The sequence below is a fragment of the Neocloeon triangulifer genome, unplaced genomic scaffold (genome assembly GCF_031216515.1).
Source record: "Neocloeon triangulifer isolate White Clay Creek 2 clone unplaced genomic scaffold, ASM3121651v1 ptg000014l, whole genome shotgun sequence".
Taxonomy (NCBI): Eukaryota; Metazoa; Arthropoda; class Insecta; order Ephemeroptera; family Baetidae; genus Neocloeon; species Neocloeon triangulifer.
The window spans coordinates 7179434-7207318 of record NW_026775556.1 but is presented as its reverse complement, the minus strand read 5'-3'; the positions used below and the strand labels follow the sequence as shown (position 1 = coordinate 7207318).

The window sequence follows — 27885 nt, the reverse complement described above, 5'->3', positions numbered from 1 at the left end:
TTGTGATGCCAGGATGTTATAAAAAATTATCTGAATTTTTTTTTGTATAGATTTAGGTATGAAAAAAGTGAACTTATTTTTTACATTTCCTTGTTTCTCATTGCATTTTAAGTTGCCAAATTTATTTTGAACAATTGCAAACTCTTTATCTCCAATCATTATTTGTGCATTATTAAGTTCATAAACCTCTGAGATAATTGCTGTTAATTGAATAAATAAATACCCCGATAAATACATAAATAATACACAAAGTGCAATTATTTCACTTTAATGTGTATAATTACTGACGACATTGGCATTGAAAGCGCAGTGGAACGATGACGGCAAGGATTTATTAATTGATTAGTTTCGCAGTGGACTGGAGAGCTGTCCGAAACCAAGCGATTTAATTTAAGTAAGGTTATGATTGGTACCAGGCACCATAAGCTCATTTGCTTTTAATTACTTTATTGCACGACGGAGAGGCAATTAAAACTACCAGCAGGCTCTCGGGCGCGTGTGCATTCATAATAACGTTGAGCTCAAAGGCCGCCGCGCCCAATTCAAGTGTCTCTTTATTTGCATTAATTCACCCACTTGACGTTTGACACACAGGACAATAAACATTTTTTGTAACAAAATCATTTTTTTATTTTAATAAACCGGTTATTTTGTGTGTTTCTCTTGAAAATTATTTTTAATTTATTGTATCATGAAATATACTTACAGACCACTACAGACTTTAGTCAAAGCTGTTAGAAGCATCATCTGTTTCTTTCCATAAAATCTCAACGAGCTGTCAACGAAGATAGCTTTAAATAAGATAAAGTTTTTTTTTCAAGATCGTATTCTCGATATTTCTATTTGTTTCCTTTTATTATTAGTTTGAAAATGTTTTTCTTAAGAATGACAGATTTGTGATTTATCTTAAGGGTCTCATCCTTTTAAAGAATTGATGAAGTCTTCATTAAAAGTTTTTGAAATGAATTGTATTTTTGCAGCAGATAAGATTGCGAGGCGATAATTATGCTGGGGTTAAGCATTTAATTGCAAATGAACCTTACGAGTACTTGATAATCTAAATTGCGGTGTGCAATTTGTTTTGATACGATTGCCTGACAATTGAATTAAACTGACACCTGATTTTTTAGGCTAATCTTATAATCACGTGGCTGTCACGTCTTTCGAAAATTTCCATACGCGCGCGGGGCCACGGCCGGCTCTTCCTCGCTCTCTCGCTCGCACGCACGGCGCCTTTTCATTTCTCGAATTGCAGACATAGGCGGTGGATCCCCTCTCCATATATAATCAAGTGGCGAACCTTGAGTGAATAAAAAAAACTAATATAATTCAGCCGAAAATCCCCCGCGAGTGCAGAGTGCGATAAAATGCGAATCCGAATATTTGGTCGGGGGCGGCACATGAAAGAGGAGGCCGCGGAGGCCGTGGAGGCGCTGGCGGGCAGGCTGGTGGTGTTTGCTCAGCGATAAGGGCCCGCGAGTTAATTTATGCACGCAGTCATGTCGCGGCTCGAGTGGCTGCTGCTGTTCCTCGTGTTCGTCGTGTACGTGGTGCTCGGGGGCGTGGTGCTGATGCACCTCGAGGGCCAGAACGAGCTGGCCCAACGGGCCCAGGACGAGCAGAACGCCCGCCAGTTGCAAGGTGAGAAAAATCAAACTTTTGCCACTTTGGTGACCTCAACGCGCGAGCAACCCTGTCCGCAAGTTTTAACTGTCACAAGCTCCTTTTGGCTTTTCAAAATGTTTTAAATTGCAGAAAAAATTAAATTGCAATTCAGTTTTCCTTTTTTTTTTTTTTTAAGAAAATGGTCTAATTGTTAATTAAATTAAAATTTGTATACAATGGGAAATTAATTATTTTCACTTACTTTCATGGAAGTGTTTGAAAGTAAAAATGTTTTAATTTTTGGCCGAATTCAGAGAAAAATTGCAATACTGTAAATATGTGATAATTTTTTTTTCAACACTAACAATAAGTAACAAAATAAAATAATAAGTGTAAATTACACTAATTCATTTTAAGTAAATTTTAAAATTATTGAGATATGCTTGTGCATAAACAGTTGATGATAGATATAGTGAAATAAGTTTTCTTGAGAAAAAGAATCCACTTTACATGGTATATTGTAATAAAAAAACTTTTTCCGGATTGAGAGCTAAATTATGTTATGATTTTTTTTACAGCATAAATAACCAATAATAACATAAAACTGTCTATAAGGAGCAAATGTCAGATTTGATTTTTAAGCTTTAAAGCATCTGTTGATTCATTCAATCTATTGTTAAAATATTTTTCATCATATTTACACTTAAATATTTGCGGAGATAATATTATTGTCGTGCAATGACATTTTGATTATCTTTCAAAGAAATGAAGTAAAAACAATAATGAATTATGAAAAAAAATTTAAGAAAATAAAAAAATGTAATAAAACTTTAAAATATTAATTTCGTTAAAACAAAAAGTTATTATGTAATCAAATAAATGCAATGTTTTTCACCTTAAAATCGCGTTTGAAAGCAAAAACAGCAAAAACAGATCCCTGCTTGCAACCGTGAATGGGAGGTTTGATCGCAATACGCTGCATTATCCAGCATAAATCGACTCGCCACTGCCGTGCAGAACAATAATGAAGTAATTCTTCTTGCAAACCGCAATAATAAAGATCAAGGTCTGCGGATTTTGAAAATGGCGATACATACTTTTAATGTGTATCGACGGCGATTCGAACAAACAACCTTCTGCCGGTGCGAGCCGTTGCGGTGAGTTGAAAGGTTAGCCAATATCGGCGACCCAGTTCAGCCGCACACCACTCTTATACATTATATATTGTCGGTGAAATCAGCTGAGCAATTAATAATTATACCGAGTGTGTGTCAAGTGAGTAGAGGAATCGAATCGGCGGACGACACTAACTTCTTTGCATTTGCGACACGCACGTGATTTATTGCCCGTCGGCTCTCATTGTGCTGGCGAGACCGTTTTCAATCACATAAACGGGTAGACCAACCTCCGCCTCACACCGCTACTTTTCGGCTTAGGTCGCCGCTTTAGTTCCTGAAAACGATTATTCTCACGGAGTGACCCCCTTTTGAGGGAAATCCCAGTCCGGTTCAAACGTATTTTCTTAAAAATACTGAAAACTGTTAATTAATTTTTTAGAATAAACTGATCATGTTTTGATAGAAAATCTTAATTAATTATTTAATGGAAATGTTTGTATTAAGGTAAAAAAGTTGTCATTTATTTGACTAGATTTGACATGAGCGAGATCTAAAAAAAATTACGTCCGAATGATGGTTGAATAAGACTGGAAAAATATTTTAGAAATTATTTTGGTGTGGAAAAAAAGGTAAAAACTCCCTAAAAAAGGATTATTTATATAGAATTGGAGGATCATGGAATTCAAGACCAATTTTACAGCCAACTATATATTGTTTACCAAAGCATATAGGATATACAACTTTCCTTAAAATTGGCAAACAAAAATTTCGAATAATTAGAATTTATCATTATTTATTTATTTACACTCTATTCATTAAAAATGGCAAAAAATGTTCAAATTTCTGAATCTCAATACATCAGCACCACTGTTAAAAAAATCAAATTGCTATTTTTTCCAACATATCTTTCCAATAGGTGTGTTTAACATAAAACGATTAAAATTAAACCTATGCCTTTTAAAATCGTTTTATCGCAAGTATCATAACTAGTTTATTTTTATTGTTGTTTTCTTTTATGTCATCTTCACTGATGAATAAAGGATGTAAATTTTTCTTCTTCTCATATCAATTAATCTACTTGTACTCAATATTAATTTTAAAAAAATGCCTGACTTATGAACTGACGTAAATGCGGGTGTCAGCTGATATTTTAAATTCATTTTCACACTGCCAAGAATTCCGTGGCGATTGTTATGCAGAGCGCGCGGTTGCGTCGGTGTTTTGTTATTGTTGAGAATTTACATTGAGGGCAGTCTGGTCCCATTGCATTTTATGACAAACGGTTGGCAAATACAAAACTGATTTATCTAATAGTGGTGTCAAAGGAATTCTCGATTGCATATTATTTAAATTCAATGTCAACTGCAGTGCTGATAACTTTAGACGCTTAAGATTGGCAATAAAGTTTGCTCAAAATTTTTTAAGATTTTGCCTTGCGATAAGAACTAATCGCTCAAATTGCTATTTATAAGAAAGCACATGCTGTTCACTATTTAATATTAAAACTTGATATGTGGTATTTTTATGAGCTGGAAGTAATGCATTATGTTATTGTACGTTTTCTTTTTCATTTTATTCACATTAGATAGTCATTAACTTTAAGGATAGTGCAAAACATTCTGCAGCCCTTAAAATGACAGTGAAATAATTTTTTCCAGAGCTGATTAGCCGTGTTGTCAACCTGTCGACACCCTCTGAGTCGAGACAAACAATCTTTAAGTAACGTTTGCATGCGAGCTCATTCAAATGCACTTTTACGGAAAAAATGCAAAGTGTGAAACAACCTGCAATTATCGTAATTGAGCAAGAGCAAAGTCAATTGCGACAAACTCCGGTCAAAATTTTTTGCCTGACATGCATATCAGCAGGTGTGGATTACTAGTATCAATAAATCGATTAATCACCTAGGAGATGTAATAATTAATCAATAATTAACATAAAATCTTTAAGCGTTTTTTTTTTATCAGCTGTGGTCTGTTAAATGACACTTAAACTTATTATTACTGTTTCGAAGAAATTGAAGAATAAATTAATAATTAAATTTTTTTATTGATTAAAAAAGAAATATATGGTGTAAAGCTAACGAAGTGCAATTTTTGGTTGAAATTGGCTCTGTGATATACTTGAGGCTTAAAGTAATAAAGTGGGTGTAGGTGATATTAAAATTTCAGTTACTAAATTTTGAGGGTTTTGTAGCACTTTGTGAATAGTCAAAGTATGATTATTTTGTCAACAGATAAAAACAAATATTTATTTAGATTAATAAATTTATATCTAATAAAACAAAAATATCTGTCTATTCAAGAAAATATGGGATTTACAATTAACCCATTAAAAAGAAAATAATGTAATGAAAATAGTCTGTAGTTGCCGCATGTATTTATAGAAAAGATTAGGCTTTAACCTTTTCCACAAATTCAATGCAAATTTGCAATAATCTGCCGTGCATTTATTGCGTTTTTACAAAGAATTGTCAAGAATAATTTAATAATTTCAATTTTGATTAACTTAAAATCAGTAATCAACAAATCTTCTCCAAGTCTAAATTTTAATTCTAATAATAAGCAAAATACACAATAAGTTATTGTTTAGCAAATTTTGTTGACAATTGGTTTTGCTTCCAACCCAGTGACCTCCTTTTATTCAAATCAAGTATAAATTATATTCAAGCCATGCCGAATACATTTCAACAGGTTATTTTTGTGTTGTGTCACTCTCCATTGTCTTAATTTATTTTTTCGTGTCTGAGCAAACAGAGTGTCTACTTAAACCAGCGCGGATTAAAAGCGAATTTGCGTGGCAAGGGCGCGCCTCAGTGCCGTTGACAATTTGCACGCGCCTCTCCAGCGATATTAAATTTATAAACACCGGCACACAAACTGTGTACACGTTAAGCACACACGCAGACAAAGTTAAGTTGGTTGTTGATACATATACAAAAGTGAGTGAGTATGTGTGCAGTTTGGGCGCTTTTCCGGCATGCAGTCAGCACCACGCTGGTGCGCGCGGCGCGCGTTTATCACCGACCTAATCCCGCGGCCAAACAGCGCAGAGCTCTCGCGCAGTCAGGTCTGCAGGACCCGTGTTTGCTTTGTGCGTTGCCGAGGCTGAACCCAAACAAGCCTCAATAATACCCCACAATAAATAAGTTGCGTGCATAATTACTGCACACACTGATTGCCCGAGATTCTTGACAGGGTCTTTCCACTTTCGTTTTTTATTTGTCAAATAACAATAATTGAGGATAATTGCATTTAATTAAATTTGTGTTCAAAATTTGTTTCATCTAATTTTGTGCTTGTTTTATTGATTTTCTGTGGATTACAAAATCTTTTCGCAGAAATAAATTATATTTTGCGAAAATTAATTTATTACAAATAAATATTATTGATAAATTTGGTACTAAATTTAACAAATGTTTTTTTTTAATTGAAAGATATTATTTATAAGCCTGGGCTTATTGCTGACTCTACTTAATAAGTTTTCAAGTGTACAGCAAATAATTTTTCCATTATTTTGATAAAGCATTCTATAAGTAAATTTGGTCCTGACCTGATAATAATGAATTAAATACAGTATATCTGCGAAGAATATTTATTAAAAACATACAATAATAATTGATATTTTTAAACCGAATAAAATATTATAGTGTGCATGATTAAAGTTTGTTTTTGGGTACATCACAAATCATCATAATATTTTATTTTTCAATATGTTTCCAATTCCATTAAATAATAAAATTTTTTAGATCTGGTGCAAAGGACTCTTGTTAATGGATCTGCAGAACGTCTGCAGACCCTGCACAAGGTGGCAGAATACTGCGGGAAGGCGCTACTGCCCCAGAACACGTCGCTTGACGAGGAAAAGTCACTTAAGTGGGACTTTTACAACTCATTTTTCGTCGCCGTCACCATCGTTAGTACAATAGGTAACCAAACTTTCTTATCACATTTCCCCCAGTATTATAAGGTGCAAGGACAGCCACGCTTTTTCGTTTTCGTTTCTCCAATCTTCGCATATAAAAGTGCTCGGAAATTGTCCATTAGGAAAATATACACTCCAGCACAATTAAAATTGAGGTGATTCCAGTACGGTGTTGTTAAATGTGAATAGATTAACTCCAATTTATTATTAATCAATATTTGCAATTGACATTTTTCTTGACATAAATATCAGCATTACATATTGAAAATAGCATATATATATAAGAGACTGATTGTAAATCATTACTTCAAGTACCTGATGCAATTTGTTCGTCTCGTGATAAACGCACAAGTCAATCAAATTAAAACAATTTGGTAATCCCGAATATTATCAAACTGGTTGACCGTTATGTGGAAAATTCTTTAATAACATTTTGGCGAATGACATTGACTTACTTTGGGATTAAAGTTCAGTTTAATCAGAGGAGAAAAAAAAACTAATTGATAATTTAAAATTAACTGTGCAATTCGCTTTTGCTCATGTACTTCATAGTGACGTCAAAAGTGAACGTCCTAAAAGTTAATTTCCTTGACAATTTCTGTGAACACTGTCCGCCACAATTAAAGGCTATGGAAACATGGCACCGACGACGTTTGGCACGAGAATGTTCTGCATCGGGTACGCGCTGGTCGGCATTCCCTTGAACGGCATCCTGCTCGCCGGGCTCGGCGAATACTTCAGCCGCACATTTCTCAGGTAAATGAATTTTAATTTTCTCCAGCGCGCGCGAGATGTTGCACAACGCATAATTTTACTCAAATCACGCACCTGCAATTAGCCGAGCAATTAATAAATTACAATAATTTTCACTCTCGCGCGCGTGTTGCTGCCTGCCAATGAATGTACGAACGTGTTTGCAGAGCGCATCACCGTTACAAGGAGGAACCGCGGGGCAGATGCCAACTGCTGCTCAAGGTGGTGCAGTACCTGGCGGCGGGCATCGCGCTTTTCATCCTGCTACCCGCGGTGCTGTTTGCCCTAGCCGAGAGCTGGAGCTATGAGGAGGCTGTTTATTACGCCTTCATCACGCTCTCCACCATTGGCTTTGGAGACTATGTTGCAGGTAATTGCAAATTAATTTTATTTGAAATCAGAGCACGTAGAGTCTACCTGATATTTATATGACAGTGAGCGTTTCTATTTATAAATTAAATGCACGATTTTAACTATCAGAAAAGTAAAAATTTAAATAATAAAAACCACTTGGATTATAGCTTACAGTTCTTTTAAGACAAGAGAATTATACTCCTTATACTCTTCTTCACATTATTAGCTGGAAACTATTTTCCTGAAAATTCAAAGATCCTCACCCTGGCGATCTGGGAAGTGCTCAGTCTATTTCGACCCATAGGGAGGATATCTGTTGTGAATGTTCCCTATTAATTTTAAATAAATTTTAACTTACTTTTAACTAATTACCATTAAATACTAGGTATTTATTTAAATTTTAACTAATTAAAAATCGTTTGTTGCGGCAACTATAAACTTAACTTTGGAATTAAATTAAAATAACTGATGAACAAATCATTATTTCTATTTGAGCATCTTCCCGCAATTTAAATATAATTACAACTTTATTGTGTACCTTTTTGTAGAATTTTCAAAACTCATAGTGAAATTTTTGTCTACAAATCAATCAATGAACATGTTATGATATAGTTTTATATTAGAAGATCTTGAAAGTATTAAAAAATATTTAATGAATTTGAAATAAAATGGAGATAGTTAAATTTAAGTTACTCTAATTCTGTTTGATTTCAGGTTTTATGACAAACCAAGAAGATTGGAGGCACAAAGAAGGCCTTCTGGGCGCGTACCGCGCCTTCATCGTGCTGTGGATCATGTTTGGCCTAGGCTACCTGGCCATGATTCTCTCTTTCATAACACGGGCGATGCGTTCGTCGCGCCTTCGACGGCTCGAGCAGCGTTTGGCGCGACGCATCAAGAGCGCGCGTCTGTGGAACACAGGCGAGATCGGCTATCTGAGACGGGTGCTGAATGAGCTGTACCTGCTGAAATTCAAGGTGCACGGCCGTCCAGCCGTCAGCCGTAGTGCTTGCAGCCGCCAGAACAAAAAAGCAGCTTACCTAAAATGTAGTAACAGTAGTGGTAGTCCTAGTCGTACAATTAGTTGCGCTTCAGAAAGTAGTTACTTAGTCAGCCGCCAAGCCTCAAGCCGTAGAACAGATCTTAGCCATCTAGCCACTCACCTTTCGTACCTGCTGCAGCCCGTGTACCGCGAGCGCCGCTCCCTGGCCGCCGTCCCTGCCCAGCGCGGCCGCAGCTGCAGTCTGACCCTGGAAGGTTTGCAGCCACAACGGCCGCCGCCACGCAGCCTGTCCGAGTCGTGTCTCGACCTGATTGACCGCGACGCCACGTTCGCGGCGACCCCGCGAAAGGTCGATGCCTCGGAACTGCTGGCCACAGTGGCCGCGGCCGCTGCGGCTGTTGAGGAGCAAGAGGCCGGCGCGCACCACGGCCTCCCTGACGAGGACATCCTGGCTGATGAGAGGCCACCGTCCGCCTCCTCGCGGAGGCCGAGTCTGCTGTCCAGACTGAGCGGCGGCTCGCGCAAGAGCAGCACGCCTCCCTCTCGAAGGGGCAGTCTGGTGCCCTCGAGGAGGGGCAGCATGTTGCCGACCTCGGGAATGACCAGCGCTGCTCCATCGAGGAGGGGCAGTCTGATCAATGGGGACGCTCGTCGCACGAGAGGGTAAAAATTTTAATTATAATAATAATAATTATCTTGTCATAACATCTTTTAATTTTCAATTTTCAAGTCACTCTTTAATACTTTAAAAAGTTTCTTTGTTCCTGAACTTTGATTTACATTATTGAGAATTCAAACTTTCTTATTTGACTATAAAGCAAATTAAAATGCTAAATCCTGTGATGTGACATACTGCGCGGAACCTCTTCTAGAAAACATAATAAAGGATTTCAAAACGTATTCTTTATTACTATAAAGTTAAATTGATAATCAATGTACAATTCAGTGAAATTTGCAACAGATGATTATTTACTCTTGAAATAATTTATTATAATTTATGTAATTTGATGTGCGACATTAGTTTATAAACAATTTAGAGCTATAAATAATTTACTTAGCAATTAATGCATGCATATTATTATTAATAGGTGTAAAGACAGGTTTGATATTTTTAATGAACTAAAAGACTTAATTACATGAAAATAATTAAATTACATTAATCTTATTTAGGAGTAAATAATAAAAATAATAATAATTATTTTGTTCTTAGAAAATTTATAAAATTAATAATTTTAGACGCTCGTCTCTGCGCCGCGTTCTGGCGGAGCGAAATATGTCTGCAAACTCGCAGCAAAGCTCTCCAATTCAGGAGCGCCGGCCATCAATCTCAGGGTTTGACGCTGCTACCCGTCGCATGTCCGAAGGATTCGTTTTGAGGAGTCCGTCGGAGGAGCCATTTTCGGAGGTAAGTTTAATTTATTGGGTTATTTTCTATAGATTTTAGATTACCTGTGTGAAACTTGATTTTTGATACTTTTCTGTCATTTCTGTTGCTTTCTATTTAAAATCTACGCTAATTTAATTTCCAGAGCTCTATATTATTGTGTATATAAATTTCATATTACATATATTATGAAAACAAGTTTGAGGAAATTTAACCAATTAAATAGAAATAAATCAATTTTAGGATTTTTCCTTATAACTATTTCAATTATTCAATAAACTTCAAATTGTTAAGCAGGTATTTAAATGGTGTTATAAGTAATGACTTTTTTCACACGGAATTCATTTTTTTTTTAAAATTCCACTATAATTGAATTCAAAAAATTATCCTTGCAACCTGTGGTGACGTGACGGATAATTTGCAAAAAATTCGAAGTTTAGAGGCTAACAATTTTCAATATTGCAACCTCAAAAGCTTAAAGAAAAATTAATAGGAGGAATTAATTAAATGAGAATTTTTCATATTAAATTTCATTTTTGAAAGATTCGTCTAAATCGTGATTTATTAAAGAACAGGGCATCACAATAGCTTTCCTCTCTCTTTCACAAAACACACTGAACCTATTCTCTTTGGACTGACCCGAACTCATACATTTGTGTTTTTGTAGTTTTTCCATTTTTTGTTGTTTTACATTTGCGGTAAATAATAATTTTACATTGTCTCTGACTAACTCGCTTTCATGCCAAACTGGTGAACACACTCGTCGCACACTACTCTCAGACAGTCAGACGCGGACACTGTCCGGCAGCGTATTTATAAGTACTGATCAGGTTCGTTTTTTTCTCGCAGCTGGACGGGACGACGGTGGGCGACCTGCTGAGGGCGTTGCACGCACTGCACTCGCGCCGCGGCTCGCTGCGTCCCTCGCTGACCTTCGAGGACGAGGTCAACGGCGGGGTGACCACCCGCCCGGACGACAACGACGACGACTGGGACGGCAAGTCGGTGCAGATCTCGCGCCTGTGAGGGCACCCGAGCGTCTGAGGCGGCGCTGCAGACATGACTAAGTTTATCACACTGGACGCAGTGTCCGGTCACTGCACATCAGTAGTAGAGGGTGGAGATTCGCGCGCACTGAGAAACACAGAGCAAACGTGCTGGAGCTGCTAACTTCTGTCAAAAAACCTAGTGTCCCAGACCGAGAGAGTGAGAGTGACTTGGGTCCGCTTTTCAGGCGGACGCTTGTGACAGTGCCGATTGAGTAAATGACGCAAACCGAACCCTTCCGCCAGCTGGGCAGCTTTGACAATTGTTTTTGTTTTTATAAATTTCTGGAGTGTAAAAGCCGGGAGACCTGTTGTCACACACATACACATGTACGTTTATTGTATACTTCTAGTCACTATGGCAAGATTTCAGAAAAAGGAGAACCAGCAACGGGCTGCACAGCCTCTTTTTTGTATTTCGAGATGAAAAAATTTTAAATTAGACTTGCAAATTTCGATAAAAAAAAAATCGGATTTAACAGCCACCTTTCATTAAAAAATGAATTTTGTAGATTAATTTGGATTTGGTTTGTCCAAAATTTTAGCACAAGGTGCTGAGGTTGTCCCTGAAAATTGATTATTCTTATATAATCAAAAATACTTACAAACAAACAAAAATTTCAAAAATTTAAGTTATTTATAAATTGAGTTTCATAACAATTGCTCAAATATAATTAGAAGCAGATCTAAAAAAATTTGAATTCATTGGAATAAATATATATTTTATCAACAAAAATTACATTCAATTTAGCTCCTATTAATATTAGATATTGGCTGTTTTTAACCACATCTAGTGTGTTTTAGGGTATTACAATTCAGTCTAATAAACAGTTTGATTTATCCACATTTTTTGTCAAAAATTTGCAAGTCTAATTAATATTAAACTAAAATACATAATAATAATTATCATTATTACATAAACAGGATCTCCTCGGCTGATAAAAAATTTCATTTGAAAAAAAAAACAGCCACCCATCAACGGGAGTCAAGAGGACGGATTTGCGCGCACCTGAGACATCAAATTTCAACTTTTTCCCGGATACAAAATTAATTCCTCTCGCTCTCTTACAAAGTATCATATATATTTTTCTTCCGCGGACCGGACGGACACCTCGGTCATAAAAAAATCATTGAGTTCGCTCTCTGTTTCTCGATGGATTCACGACGACTGTTGCTGCTGTTGCTGCTGGTGTTGTTGCTGCACCTGCTTGAATATGGATAGCAGGTTGTTGACGCCAACTAGGTAGCCATCCTCGTGGTTGCCCACGACCCAGCGGGACGCGTGGTCGATCGCCAGGCCTGACGGGAGCCGCGTCGTCTTGGCAAAGTCGATGAGCCACACGTTGGCGTTGGTCGCGTCGTGCACAAACAGCAACGAGCTCCCAATTACTTCGTGGCCGGCGAAGAACTCGGACACTTCCAGCGTCGCCCGAATCGCCTTCAACCGCTGGATGTACTTGGGCTGCAAACAAAGTGCATCGTTACTCTCTAACACATAATGGACAGTTTGATGGACAGATAAAAATGTGTGCTTCTTAATCTAACTTTAGGGTTTTCCACTTCAAAAGTATTTAATATCAATCTTAATTCACTTTTTAAGTCCCAATTCAATTTTCCATGTAACAATGAAAGGGACGCTGAGGGTTAACATCTGCATTTAGTTCACATAATATATTTGTTTAGTTTGATCGATTTTTGTAAAAAATTTAAGAACATCACAAGTTGAACCCAGATGGATTTTAATTAATAACAAGTGATTGTCCAGATTTCAGTATAAAAAGTTTAAATTGGTGGAATAATGACTAAAAAGTATGAAAACCTTCAATTTAACTTGTTATTTCAGATTTAGATTATTAAGACGTTTTGTGAGGTTATGATGGAACATGATGGAATTTAAAAAAAAAATTAAGGACAAAATACTTCTGACTACAAATCTTTGTTAAAATCTGTTCTACAGATACCTTCTGAATCTATCTCACAGTTCTATCAGATCCAAACTATTAAATTGTGAAAAGTGTCCTACTTTGTTTGCTATGCAAACTATGAGTTACACAAGTCTAAAAAAATTTAAACCGCCCGAATTCTATTTATAAATCAAAATGCCTTGTGAGTGGAATACTCTGTAGAGTGTGTTGTTGTCTCCTGCTTGTTATATATGAATGTATTTATGCTGTTAAACGATTGTGCACGCGTACGTGTGCAATAATAACTTGCGTGGGTCGCCGAGGGCGACCTTTGGCTCAATTATATTGTGATTAGAAGTCAGACGGCCGAGTCAATAGATTTGATATTATGCGAATCAACGCTTCACTGGTATTTATTTTGCAACCCCCTAGCGTGACGTTGGCGGAATCTTTATGCAACTGGCAGGACCCGGAAGTATTGCATGTTGCATAGAAAATTATGAAAGGCTTAGAAAGTTTTTTCATTGAAAAATTTTTTCCAATAAGGTAGGAAAATTATCTTAAAAAGCTCATTCTCTTAAGCAATGATATACTCCACTGGACAAAACTATAGGATTGAAATTCAAATACAAAATAGATCTACTGGATTTCAATGTTTTAAATTGACATTAAAAGTATTCTACAACAGTGAACTATTAAGAGTATTAAGGTCCACTTAATTTTTTACGTAAGCAAATTAAGAGACCCATCATTTCTCATTACAAGGATCCTCTTCAATGAAAGGCTCCAATCTTATCAATCCACTCTTACGCTCAAGTATTTTCAGGGGCAATGTTTTCGTGGGGATTTAAAAGTGCAAAAATGATAGATTGTCCACGACATGTAAGCGTCTCAATGATCGAGATAAAAAAGTAGTTTCGTGGCCGATTTTTATCTTTGATCTTATTATTGCAATTCTAGAGCCGTTAATTGGTTTTTGAAAACTTCGGAAAACTTTTCTGTTCTAGGAAAGAGGAGCGGAAACAAACAATTGGTATTTGGACATTTTTTAAATTTTTATAATCGAAAGGAAATTGGAAATTTAAGTGACCGATATCGAGTATTACAATAAAAAGCAGTCAGTAGTAAAATTCTAAAATTCTGAATATTTTTTAGAAAAAGATTTTTCTAAATATGTAAATGTTAAAATTTGAAACGATCTTTTTGGGTTATGCATCTTAATTTTGTAATCAAAAATTGTTATTATACTTGACGATTAATTTCTATTTTACGCCCCACAGAGGTAAAAGATTTAGATATGACATATCACATTTTTTTATAAGATCAATTAGTTTTCAAAATTGACTATAAAATTGAGATAAAATTAATATTTATAATATAATATAATATTTATAATATAATGTAAAAATTAGTATATTATTTTTTAATACTTCATTATTTTTTCAACTTTACTTTAAAAGAAACTTATTTTTTTGTTGTATCACTAATTTTTGAAATTAAAAGCTATTGAAAGAAAATTTCAGTAAATGGAATTATATCAAAGTGTATCAAAAATGAAAAATATACTCACGATGGCGTGCGGGTAGCCGGCGGTAAATTCCCTGAAGGCGTCGGCCACCTGCTCCCTGGCCTTGGTGGTCTTAAAGTCTTTGCTGGAGCGGCCGTCGGCCTGTCGGATGCCCTCGATCCGGAAGCCGAGGGTGGCCGTCGACGAGATGGTCTCGCGCCACACCATGTACCGCGGCTTGGTGACGCCCTTCAGTCTGTGCTCCTCGTCGGTGGGCGCCTGCGAGTCGATCTGGATCATCTTGTCGTACATGTCGCGCCGCAACTTGGGCTTCTCCTTGGCCTTGGCCAACTCGTCCTCCAGGTAGGTGCGCACCCCGATCTTGCAGTCCATCACGCACGGTGACGTAAAGTCGCCGAGTAAGTCTTGCAGCTGCAGGTACTCTGTTTAATGCAAAGGTCAAGGAAAACGATCGCGGCAAATTGATCAAACAAATTAAAGAGTAATTGTAGGCGCTGAAAAGTAATTATTGTCTCGAGTGATTGTGTCTTGTGTCTGTGTAAGGTGTGCGATCAACTATTTTTCCCAAGCCCATTTCAGGGTACAATTTATGCAAACGAATCGCAATAATTCAAACTATAAGCTAAACTAATATCAGCCTTTTAAACACAACATCAGCAGTTACATTTTTTTCATATGGTAGCAAAACCGATGGAGTATTGTCTGTAGCAGAAAATTATATTTTCATAAAATTTTCAATTATAAATGATTTTTTTTAAATTGATTAATTCTCTTGATTGGGTGAAAAGATATTTTGAAACCTAATAAATAAAACACAAATTTCACAAAAAGATTTTAATTGAAAAATTTTTTTTTTGGAATATAAAACATTGAAATTAAAATAAAGTCTGAAAATCTGTTTCAACTATAAGAACTCAAATTACGCGAATATTTGATTGTTTTGCAAATAAATTTTTATCCAGATTGTCATAATAAAAGACATTGCAATAATAGCAACGAAATATAGTTATATTTAGACAATTAGTTTATATTCTCCCATTTAATCTTTTGATCACTTTAGGCCAAGTTTGTGGTTAATATGGATTTTGTACTTAGATTCCAGCATCAAGGAGAATTCTAAACCGCATTTAATCAAAACTTGGCCACATAACTGTGTGACCTTTCGAAATGTTATAATCATTAAATCGTCAGCTGTCAAGGGAGAGAATCCATCAGATAAAATAAAGAAAAAACACGTGAAAACTCACAACAGTCCCCAAATGCTGCTCGTAGTTGACATGTTTTTGTTTTCCATTAGCAGCTATTGACCCACAATTTTTGAGAAACGCTTTTAACGGAGCCGACAAACGAATCCGCTTACTCATTTTTTTTGTTCTCTAGAGAGTGGCTCAATGGCGCGCTAATGCGCAGAGAGCGCCCTTTCGAGTGCGTTTTAAGTGGCCTATTAATAATACGCACGTTTCTCATATTGGTGACAGATTGACATGGGAGAAGAAAATATCGGCCCAAAGAAAAAAGATAAATAATAAATATGACTGTGTGGTTTTGACACTCACAAGGACTGAGGAAAAGAAAAGTTTTTCTCGCCCTTTTGGAGCAGGAAAATCCCACCCTGAATGGCCGAATTATCGGAGACTTGCCTTGTGGCGACTTTTACACTTTTCCTTCGAATTTGCTTAACCCGCTTTAAATGGCCTTTTGGAGGTTTCTGTCGACTCGAGCACAGTTGAAATCATTAAAAAAGAAGCACTTTCATGATAATAGGCAAGGTTTTTAATGAGATTTATATTGAAATTCATGAAAAAAATGGTAAAAATAGATGTAATGTTAACAAAGACACCCTGGGGCCACCACATGAATTTTCCCACCAGAAATTAACAGATGATTACACCGATTACAGTCACATGATTGGTCAACGAATAGCGTTCATTGTTTACCAAATCGGGGATAAATCACGTCAAATTGTAAAAAAAACGCGTGTTTATTCTGTCACAGTGCCATTTTAACATGTTTTTTCTAAGATTTAAGTTTCGAAAAGGTCTTTACGTGTATTTGAAGTGTTGTGGGATGATATTGTGCCATGAAACATCGGCGGAATTCACAGAAATCGACGATAAATTTGCCAAAACTGGATTCACCGGAACATGAGGGCAAAGGTGAGATTTTAGCATTTTGTCACGAGTGAGATTAATTTATGTACTCCCATCGAGATTTTGACACCCAAAAAGGGCGAGAAAAAATGACCCTCCGCGAGAGTGAACCGTCACGAGATTGTCGAAGTGGCCATTGTTGCACCACTGGCACTTTATCAGGCAGGAGTCGGGAACAAGTTGCTAAACAAATTAATTCCAGTTGCCTTGTTTGTGTGCGTACACAAGTGCGTGAAATTTAGCCACGAGGCTAAATCCAAAGCTAAACTGGCTTTTTCTGCCTTGAAATGCGTCTCCCGCAGCAAACGATGATGCGCATTTTGCATATAGGCTGAATTGAAAAAGGCGTAGTATATAGAGATAGGGAGCATAAAATACACCGCATGCAAATAGAGCAGAACCGTTTTTATGTGCGTGTTTTTTTTCCGCGGTAAGCAAGGAGAGCGAGCCACACCGCGTGATCTACTGCTATTTCCGATACTTGTGTGCGAAAAAAAGTGTCTACATATATAGTAAATTAAATGCACCAAAGTGCACAGTTTGATTTCCGAGTAGCTAGACAAAGAAATAAATAATATAGAACGGAGGAATGCTGTAACAAAACCGTATTCAAACAAGGTGATAAGGATGCATTTAAACAAACGCGGGACAACGATTCGGAATTGCGCACTTTGGTTATTATTTAGGGCTTTTCGGATGAGTTTCACAAACGGCGGGATACTTTATGGTGTTTGCAAAGTGAAGCGCAGCTGCGGTTCTTTGAAATAGCCGAAGGTTGATTTGCCATTTATAGATTGTATTTATTTTTGTCTTTTTTGCTTTTACACGCTGGTTACTGGTTTGTAATTAATTGTTATAACTCCTACGATTATGGTAGGATTGAGATAATTTAAGTGGCTTTATCCATTGATGCACTTTATTGCGATTCACTTCGGTTTAACCGTAGAATTAATAAAATAATAATATTTAATAAAAAAAAATATAAAATTATTATTCGAATAAAATAAATCATGAAAATTAAAACGATTAAAACAATTTAAAAATTATTTTAATTTTAAACACAAGTTTTTTTAATGATATACAACTTTTTAGAAAAATAATTTTTTAAATAATAAATTATTTATTTTTAATTTTATTTCTTATTTTATTTTGCTTTTAAAAGTTTAATAACACAATAAATGACTTTAAAATATTGATATAATAAATAGTTTAAAACAACATTAATTATATCATATCAAATTTCAAATCTCCCTTTCCTCTTATGGTTTTCAGAAAACTCATTTCTGTATCAATGCAAAAATGAATAATTATAATTTACTCTAAAAAAAGTTAAAACAAGTTTCATAGCAATAATAACTACACAACTAAAAAATTCTAATAAGGAAAAGCATTAACTTAAAGTTTGTATGAAATTCACCACGAATCAAGCCAATTTCTCTACAAAAGTGTTTTGTTTACTTAAATTTCTTGAGCAACAATAGAAATAATCGTTTACGAATTGGTGGCTAGAATAATTAACTCTTCAGCGCGTAATTAAGCGAGCAGAAAAGGTCGCTGCCAGTTTTTAATTCAGTCGATATTGCCATTAATGGCCGGCCAATTACCATATCGATTTTCCACCACGTCAAATCGCTCTCTAATTAACAATCAGGTCACAAGTGCAGCGAGTGTGGCATTTTTTCTCAGAGAGAATTGTCCATGCAACAAACAAACTTGATCGACAGTCAGATAATGGAAATGTAAAACAAGATAGCAGGTCTACATCGACGACAGAGGTTAACGATATTAATTATAATCTGAATTGAACTAAAAATATTATAAAAAAAATTGTGTTAACACCCAGCTTTTGATTTATAAATTAAAAAGAGCGGACAGCTGCGCCGCGAACCCTGAACCCTGAGCGCGACAAATCGACTAACACAATTTATATTTGCACGCAGAAGAGCGTCAAGGCCTCGCCGCTGCAGTGTGTGCGAGCGGAGCCGCGAGAGTGTGTGTGATTGTTGTTTTTATCGCAAGCCGCGCGTCCCCCGCGGCCGTGTTCCTTGTTTCGTGTGCGTCACAGAATATATATGTGTGTGAGCGAGTGTTGGAAAAAAGGATACGTTCGCCGTCGTCGGCGGTGAAGTGGCCCTTGTACTCGGGCACATAGGGGCGCAGCACGTCCCGCATCAGCGCCTGGAAGCACAGCTCCTCCTTCGGACACAGCTTCTTCAGGATGGTGCCCTGCTCGGGGCCGGCCTTGAAGTTGCCTGCGAGACCCAAAAATTAAACTAAATAATGCAAAGCCCTGTACAGTTTTTATATGGAAAATTAATATACATGAATAAGTTTTGTATATAAATGTGTGTTTTGAGGTTTCGCTTGTAAAAGCAGAGAGATAAGAAAGAAATTTTAGAGCTCCATCCTAAACAGGAAGCCGGCCGGATTGAATGAAAAGAGAAATTCATAATGACCTAAATTTGTAATGGAGATAGTCGCTTCTCATTGTTTTTGATTTGCGTCATACCGCACAAAAAGTAACAGTAAAAAGTGTTGTGTCAGCCTTTTCTCTCGGCACCATCACGTAATTAACGAGCGGGCGCGTAAAACAAAAACATGAACTCCTTTTGTTAAATCAATTTAAATAAATAATTAAAAAACGCTGTGATTAAAAAAAAAGCAAAATCGGCTGTTGCGATCACTCACCCTGGTGTCCGGCCAGCTGAATCCAGAGGTAGCGTTTCTTCTTGTAGGTCTGGAAGAAGGGCGTCCACTGGACGATGCTGCGCAGCTTGCGCCACCCGGACGGCTGAAACAGACGGACAAAGTTAATACGTGAGTGTCTCGGGACGGACGCGGCGGACCGGAACCTTGACAGGGGTGACGGGGGTGGAGGCCGAGGGTGGCTCAGCCGCGTCCGAGTCCCACTCGGAGCTGAGATCGTCGCTGGAGGCGTCACCGTAGTCGGACGGCCACGGCACCCCCAGCAGCGACTTCTGGTACAGCTCGTAGCCGCCGGGCTCGGGGGCCGGGGCGTGTGCCGCCTCCGGCTCGAGCGCCGTGTCGGAGGCGGCGCGCACGATCACTCGGGCGGCGGCAGTCGGGGCGGTGCAGCGCGCACACCCCGAGCAGCAGCAGTACATGGCGACGGCCACTTGTGGAATGCAGTGTTGCCGCCGCCCAAAACACTCTAAGCAAGAGTTTAACTCTTTCCGAGCCAACCGGTTAATTGCGTTCGCGCGCCCACCGTCCTGCCGGGCTGACCCTGCTTTTCCCGCCCTAGACTCGGGCACCGTTTGAGGGGTGGTGCGAACAGGACGTCTTTGCCGATTGTATCGGTATGGTGAAGGATGGCCGACTGACTAACTGCCACCGTGAGTCGGCCACAACCGGTTTTAGCGCGGGACGCAACCTGTGTTCTCCGGCGGTGCTCAGCAGAGGTCGGTGCTCATCCCTGTGTGTCGTTGGAGCGGCGTTGCCGCGGCGCTGTGTGACGCAACGACCAACATTTTTTTTTTAAATTCATAATTATGCTAAGTGTGTGCTAAATTTCCAGAAAACTTTTATTAGCATGAATTTAAATTCAGCAGTACGTGAAAATATTTTAAAACTGATTTCTTATCAATTTTGGATTTCATTTAAAAAAAGAGACAGAAGGCTATTTTTAATCTTATTTAAAGAATTTGTTTTTTATTTATATTATAATAATTACTTTTAAATATTTTTTTTAAATTAAGTAAAAATACTTCATATTTTAGATTGGCTTTTGATTTTAACAGATTTTAAGTAATTCTATATAATTAGTGACTTTTATAATTTTAATTCTCAGAGTAAGTACATTAATAATATGTGTTCTCACAAAAAAAAAATTAATAAAATAAATAAAAAAAAATGCTAACAAATCATGAAAATTTAAATTTTTAAGTGAATTTAAGGCAAATGGAAAACTTACGTCCTGAATTAAACGCTGGCGTGTTTTCAACCTACCAATTAATATTTAATTTATCCAATAAAGATAATAATTTCAATAATCCTCAATGAAGCAGCGAGAGATTTTTATAATAATAGTAAATCATTATTATTTTTTAATTCGTACTAAAATATTTCAAACACTTTTAAATTTTAATTAATAACAAAGAACCATGTAAAATTTGTTTTACCCAATTAATATTAATGTGGAAATAAGTGGAAATAATAATCTTAAAATTAAATCCCAGCTACATCACTTTTTCGAATGCCCTCAGAGGGGTACCATCATACGCATTTGAAGCAGGGTACTTTTGGTCTTGGGTACTATTGACCTACAATCATCTCGGGATAGCAAACCGGTTGCCGCTTTGCCAAACTTCACCGATATTTCATTTCGCTCCCAACACGCGCGATTTCTGCGGCCGGTGCAAAAAAGAAAGAATTTATTATTCCACTCCGCGGGCGGGAAGAGGCGCACCCAATAAAATTATATGCGAAACCGGAAGGGCATTTTAATTTCAGAAATTTAAATAATACCTTGAATGGCGCGAACCAAGAGCGTTGTGCCGACGGCTGCTTCATATCGAGTGGCCGACAAATCCATACGCGGCATCTCTCTTTTGAATAACAAGTCGATTAATCAAATTCGGCCCTAACAAGCAGAAAACGCAGCAGCCACAGCAGCAACCTTGCATTAAGGTCAAAGAGTTGCGCCGATTCGGCATTTTCGGCCAAAGTTTTTCGTCTGCCGACATTTCCGGTTGGACGAGTCGCCAGGTCGACGCACAGGGTCCGGGGGCGGCGGGGTAGGCGCGTGGGGGCCGAGACGAGTGCATTTGCGATTGCCGACCGCCTCGACACACTTTCGCGAAGGTCACGGCCGCCACCATTCAAATCACCGCGCGACCAGGGGCGACCTTTGCCAAATTGAACGAGGGAGGCGGCCCGCGTGTGTCGCTGTCTCGGAGGCGGCCCGAACCAATTGATTGGTCATTAAGCGGCGAGCTGCGAAAAGGACGAGAGCACTGTCTTTATGTTCAGTATGGAAATTAGTCAAGGCTCTGATCAATCAAGTCGTTTCGCTCATTCACGACCGTGTGTATGTGTGCGCGCGCGGCGATGGCCTGCTATTTTTATTTGCGCACAGCGTGCGAGGGCCGAATTATTTAGCGCAGCAGCTGGTCTTTGATTCGGGGCAGAAACGAGGAAGAAGGGGTTGGCCATTGAAATTGACAGGAAGAGGAAATTATTATTTGTGTCATGCTAATGCCAAACATGCTGATCGCAGAAACCGCAAGTGCTGTTGCTTTGTTTTTGTACGTCGTCGTTTCCCAGTGTCGATTAAATTGTTACTGAATGCGTTTCATTGCGACAAAGAAAAAAGCTCCGCGAAACACGCGTCAAGCTGACTAATCTAATTTTAATTCAATAAGGGAATTGTGGAATGGAGCATGCATTCACTTGTAAACTAAATAATGATCCTATAATAAATATAACCTTAAAAACTTTGGGTTTAAAAAGGATAAGAAAATGATTTTTTTTTTTAAATAAAATTTTTTATATAACAAACACCATATTCCCATCAAGATCTTTTCTAATAATTTTAGATTTATAAACAAACTTAACATATCTGGGCAAATTTTAACATAACGAGGGAAAATTTTTAATTTTTGTTTCTTTCATTAAGTTGGAATGAGTTCACGTATTGAACCAAATAAAACCCCTTTGGAATCAAATTAAATTAATTATTTAAAAAAAAATATTTATATCAAGCAAATATATTTTTCAGTTTTAATATTGGAATTTGGTCTATTTATTTTGTTAACCCAAAGATCCCATCACTACACTCATTAAGAGCATTTCTCAAATATGAAAGTCTGATAAAAAATATTTTTTATTACAAAATAAGTATCGCTTTTTACTGCCCTTTTACTGCCTTCACAGAGCTTAAATTGCATGATTTGTAGAGACAAATTATACAAAAAAATTACCAACCATTTTTCACTTACACTTTACAGACTTGAGGTTGTGGGAAAATACGACGATTCACCATTAGTGTATTATTTGATTTAACATGCTAACGAAATGAAGTGTTTATTTGCCATAATTATGCATATATAAATTATATAATTTATATTATATAATTAACAATATAATATAATTAACAAAAAATTACATTAAATTGTATATTTTTTTAACTAATTTGATCCACTGTATGTTTATTATGTACTAACAATATTTTTTTTTATTTTTTTTGTTAATTAATTTTTTGATGAAATAAAATCCAGCCTCCTTGGTGAAGACGAGCAGCTTCATTGTTTCTGCATGATACAGAAAATCCCTGCTCTACTAGTTTCGGTTACGGGTTGCAACCCTAATTCATGAGCTGTTGAAATGAAATTAGCTGATATTTAACCAATTTTATGTACACTTTAAAAAAATTTCATGCAAGTAAGTGTTAAAAAAAATATTTTAATTTACGTTAACATTTTTTTAATCTTATTTGCATGTTAATTTTTCAAGGTGAACATACAATTGGTTAAATGTCTGGTTATTTCATTTCAACAGCTCATGAATTAGGGTTGCGACTCGCAACCGTATAATAGAGCAGGGACTTTCTGTATCATTCAGAAACAATAGTTGCTCATCTTTACCAAGGAAACTGGATTTTATTTAATCAAAATAATATTTTGAAAATATGAATACAGAGCCGAAAAGTTCCACAACAACAACTACAAGAACCTCTATAGAAAATTATTTATAATTTAATAATAAAATCTCCACTACACTAAATTAGAATGTTTTTACTCAATATTACAATTGTGTTTAAGTAATTTTATATTTCTATTTTAAAAAAAATTATGTAGTTCATGCCAAACATATCAGCTTTTCTTTAACGCGTCAGCTCAAGTAATGATCTTGCAAAATCTATTTTACACATGAGTAAGAGCAGAATCGTGTATGTTCATATAATAATTATAATTAACAGCCTTTCCCGGTGAGCCTCTAGCTCTTCATTTGAAGTTCTCATTCTCGCTCCATTATGTTGTGGTATATTAATGGAATTTAAGTAACGGTAGAGACTCGGACGGAGTTGCTGGAAACGGAATTAGGCCCGAAATGTAGTTCATCTCTCGGCATTGTGCTCGGCGGCAGGTCGCGCTAACAATAAGTGACACAATCGAGCACGGATGACTGACGGCTGCTGGGAAATTTTTCTCGGATCGAAACGCCTACGTGCTTGGCGAATTACTTTCTCGGTTTAATTTAGAAATTAGCACTTATTAGCACAAAACCGTGCGCTGCCGACCAGGCGGAAATAATGCCAAAGACGTCATAACGCGATTTCGGAACAGGGAAATTATAATTGCTGGTTAGAGTTTTGAGGCTTTTCAAAAGAGATAAAAAAAAAAAATGGAAAAAAACCTAGGTGGTGACATTTCCCCATATAACTGCCTTGGATATGTAGTTTTGTAATTAATTCCTTGCCTACGAACGAGAGGTCAAACTGCGGTCAGCCCTATAATTTAAATTAATTATGCCCATTAAAAGCTTCATCCTCTTGATTGGTCCAATTGAATTAGCAATTAGTGGGGCACTTCAATTTTAAATTGGTTCCTTTATCAGCACTTCCATTGCTATTAAAAATATTATTTCAATAATTAACTTAAAATTGTTATGGAAATCTTGCGCACTTTTAATTAAAGTGAATCAGTCCGGTTTATTTATCTCCGTTAAAATATCTCAAATTTTTTGCTCCGTCCGTTCGGAGCTGGAACAAAGCCTCCTTAATCTTGCGTGTAATCTGCTCAAAAAGCTGTTTGGCCAAATTTAATACATTTCTACAATTCATTGCTCTCAAGGTCTTGGTCGCCCTACGCAAAAAACCTGCTTCTTCTTTAAAAGTCTGCGCTGCTAATCCGCCGCGTTAGGAATAAAACACGGCGCTGGCCAAATATTTCCAGCCTCACGCGCTCGCGGGAAGGAAAAATAGCGTCGCAGCGAGAGTGTAATGTTACTGCACACATAACAATAATAATAATGCAACTCAATGAGTATAGTGGAGAGTGTTTTGTTACGCACGAGATGATGAGTTTCTCTTCGCATATCTATCAGTCACATCACGACGCGGCAAACAGCAGAGCAAATATTGCGAATTCATTTTTGCACTAAGAAATTTTGCAATACGTCTAAAGAGATGTACGCGCGAATCGTCGGAAAGTCTGTTCATAACTTCAAATTTCAGAATATAAAAATGTTGTTTTAACGAATTTGAAATCAAACCATTAGACAGGAAACCAACAAACTACAGAAGATAAGACCAAGCTCCTTAACAGTCAAACAATTTAAATGGAAATACGAATTCCAAGCTAGAAACTCAATTGAAAATGTATATTTTTAGTCAAAATAATCTAAATGTTTCCTTCTTGTTGTGAAATAAAAATTTCAAGTTGCTTTAAAACCAACTGTTGCGTTCGTGGAACAATTTCGTAACATTTTTACTATTTCCAAAGGTGCCCATCTTTAGCAACAAGTGAGCCAAAAATAAATAAATAATGCCTGCTGAGTGGCGATAGTGGAAAAAGCGAATTGGAACCGACGAGGCCCTTCACCGATAGAGAGTGCGTTTCACGAAATTTTGGAGGACGCGCGCCGCGCCGAGATACGGATCGCAAAACAGAATTCGGCAACAGCATTAATATATCACTGTCGCGCGCATTGCACTAGAAATAATTTTTTAAAATACAAAAAACATAAACACCTTTGATTGTCTGTTGAAGGTGGCGTCGGACGTCGGCGAAGACGGCTCTTCATCGCCGCTGACGGAACTGCACGTGCTGCAGTCTGAGGTCTTGCGTTGGGGCGCGCACAGGGAGCCACCACACGACGAGCAGTCGGACAATTGGGACAGGCGTCGGCTTCGCTCGTCATCGTCGTCGGCCAGCCACGGCGTCTCGTCACTGAAGTCGCTGACAACGACGGACGGCGTGCGCCACGCTCGCGCGGCGGCCGCGTCAACGTCGTCCTCGCACTCGTCGCAATCCACGGCAGAGTCGGAACTGGCGCAGCGTTGCGAGCGCCACGGCGTTGACGTCTCGTCGTCGCTGTCAGGGGCGTCATCCGGCCAGCTGGCGGCGCCGCCGGCGCGACGCTGCGCGAACGCACGCAGCTGCGCCACGTAGCAGGCGGCTGCGTTGCGTTTCGGCGGGCCGACGCCCTCGACGAGCGCGCTGCTCACCGAGAAAGACATGCCGTAACTGAACCTTTCGCTGCTGTGTTGCTCGATCAGCTTCTCAGCGACTCACTGACGTCACCTTAATGGAGCGAGCTGAGGCCGCCGGCGGTAAGGCTGGCCATTGCTGCTTTACTTAATTCGATCGCTCTCGCATCTCTCGCTTACTCTGGGTACGCGCAGGATGCGGCTGGCCACACTTCTAGTTGCGTCGGGTCCTCCGTCCTTACTAGCGCCGCAGTCGCTCCCACCGAGCGTTCCCTTCTTTTTTTCTGTCTATACTCCTGCTCGCTCTTGTTGCGGTCTCTGTTATAACTATTGTGCTGTGGCTGCTTTGCAAGTTTTTCTCCAACATCCTTGATAAGATAATATAGAAATGCGAGATTTTATCAGAATTTTTTTGTACTCACAGATGTGCGTATTTACGTGAAAACAGGTCGGCGCCACCGTTGCTTTTTTGACAGGCCAACGTCAAACAGTCTTACTCAACGTGACTCATACTGGCAAAACAACACAAATTGCGTTTGACTTCACCTTTTCATTTATTTTTTATTCAATTCACTTCAAAATGTTATACGTAATAGTTATTATTGCTTGATGTTGATTAATATTTTATTAAATTTACTTAATGATTTTTTCCCTTACCTCAAGATAGCATTCATTAATTTGGTTTAACATTGGATTCCTAATACTGGCGTAACTGGCATAACAAATTGTTTTACTTATTTATAATTTGTGAATCGCTTTTTCTGATCTGTGAAACAATAATAATTATAATTAAATTCAAAATTCACATGATTTTACTTAATTCTTCAACGCGGAAAAATAAATTAAACAATTAATGATCGATCTTAAATAATCATAAATTTTCAAATAATTTAATTTTTAATTGAGATGGTTTTTAACAGCAACAGTAGTGGTTGAGAAAGTTTCAACAACGATTGATGACAAAGATTGTGTGAAGTTCTATCTTGGCAAAATTCAAAATGATCCCTCGATACTCCGAGTCGTCAAAACATTGACTTTTGGAATAAATTATTCAAAATGAATTTATCGCTACCATTTCTAAGAGTATTCTAACAACTTTTGTAAATAAAAGTAGCGGTTTTTTTCAAATTTTAATATAATTAGCAAAGTTATAGCAGTGAATATCTTTAATATGAAAAAGTGATGTGATCCTACATTGACCGAAATTTGTCCCTTTGAGGGGTACATACAATTTGTTATTAAAGTTATTAACCCATTATCACTTTCAGGGCAACCATAAAGGGGATTTTTGCTAAATCGTTCCCGAAAAACTCATTTTAATTATTGATTAAATTCGTGGTTGCCAATGAAAAATGATATATAATTATAATTTTTTTCATGTGTTTCTAAAGAATTAAAAAATCGATCTGATATAAAATAAAATTATCATAAAAAATGAAAATGAAGTTCCGTAATTGACATTTTTAATTTTAGTCCTATCTCGGGGATGGGGGGGGGGCAAAAAATAACTAGAAAACTCATTCCAAAAATGGCCAAAAGTAAATTTAACCGTTTGAAGCTACATATGAAATGGAAAAATTGACTTGACTCACAAGTAACAAAATATGACCTTAAGACAAAAGATGTTGCTCTTATAATTTAGTTAAAAAGTATTTAAAATCTCGAATTTCATACTGATCAATACTGATCAATATAATTATGCCCCACGTGAGTAAATTATTATTGAATTACTTTGAGATTTGAGACTGAGATGTAACTCTGAAGATTATGGATAGTAATTGGCTACCCACCTGGTGTCACTTGCTATTTTTGCATTGATACGGTCTGTTATATGTTCCAAGTCAAGCACTTTATTTAGAAGAAAATAAGCACTATGATTTATAGTTTTTGTAAAATTTCGGAAGTGAACTCAATGACCCCAGGTTAACCCGTTTCTTGCTGGGA

At 37.4% G+C, this 27885-nt stretch overlaps 2 protein-coding genes across 6 annotated transcripts; one reads left to right on the top strand and one right to left on the bottom strand.

Annotated features, from left to right (window-relative positions):
- The first annotated feature begins 1243 nt into the window (after positions 1–1243).
- Positions 1244–13485, top strand: LOC132199291 (open rectifier potassium channel protein 1). 2 transcript variants are annotated; one of them, XM_059623893.1, is made up of 8 exons: positions 1244–1641; positions 6472–6651; positions 7274–7403; positions 7568–7770; positions 8469–8731; positions 8936–9420; positions 9994–10162; positions 10991–13485. In XM_059623893.1, exons 1-8 carry the CDS (start codon positions 1488–1490, stop codon positions 11165–11167), a joined length of 1761 nt encoding a protein of 586 aa, XP_059479876.1. In that variant the 5' UTR covers positions 1244–1487; the 3' UTR covers positions 11168–13485. The 2 variants fall into 2 exon arrangements, with proteins under 2 accessions (XP_059479876.1, XP_059479875.1); XM_059623892.1 differs by having other exon boundaries at positions 1245–1641; positions 8469–9420.
- LOC132199292 (inositol-trisphosphate 3-kinase B) lies at positions 12134–26273 on the bottom strand. Of its 4 annotated transcripts, none has more exons than XM_059623894.1 (5): positions 25483–26273; positions 19458–19560; positions 18875–19021; positions 14662–15041; positions 12134–12649 (listed from the first exon to the last, which is right to left on the bottom strand). In XM_059623894.1, exons 1-5 carry the CDS (start codon positions 25969–25971, stop codon positions 12347–12349), a joined length of 1422 nt encoding a protein of 473 aa, XP_059479877.1. In that variant the 5' UTR covers positions 25972–26273; the 3' UTR covers positions 12134–12346. The 4 variants fall into 4 exon arrangements, with proteins under 4 accessions (XP_059479877.1, XP_059479880.1, XP_059479878.1 ...); XM_059623897.1 differs by lacking the exon at positions 25483–26273 and adding an exon at positions 21258–22082; XM_059623895.1 differs by lacking the exon at positions 25483–26273 and adding an exon at positions 19616–20357.
- Between the last annotated feature and the right edge of the window lie 1612 nt (positions 26274–27885).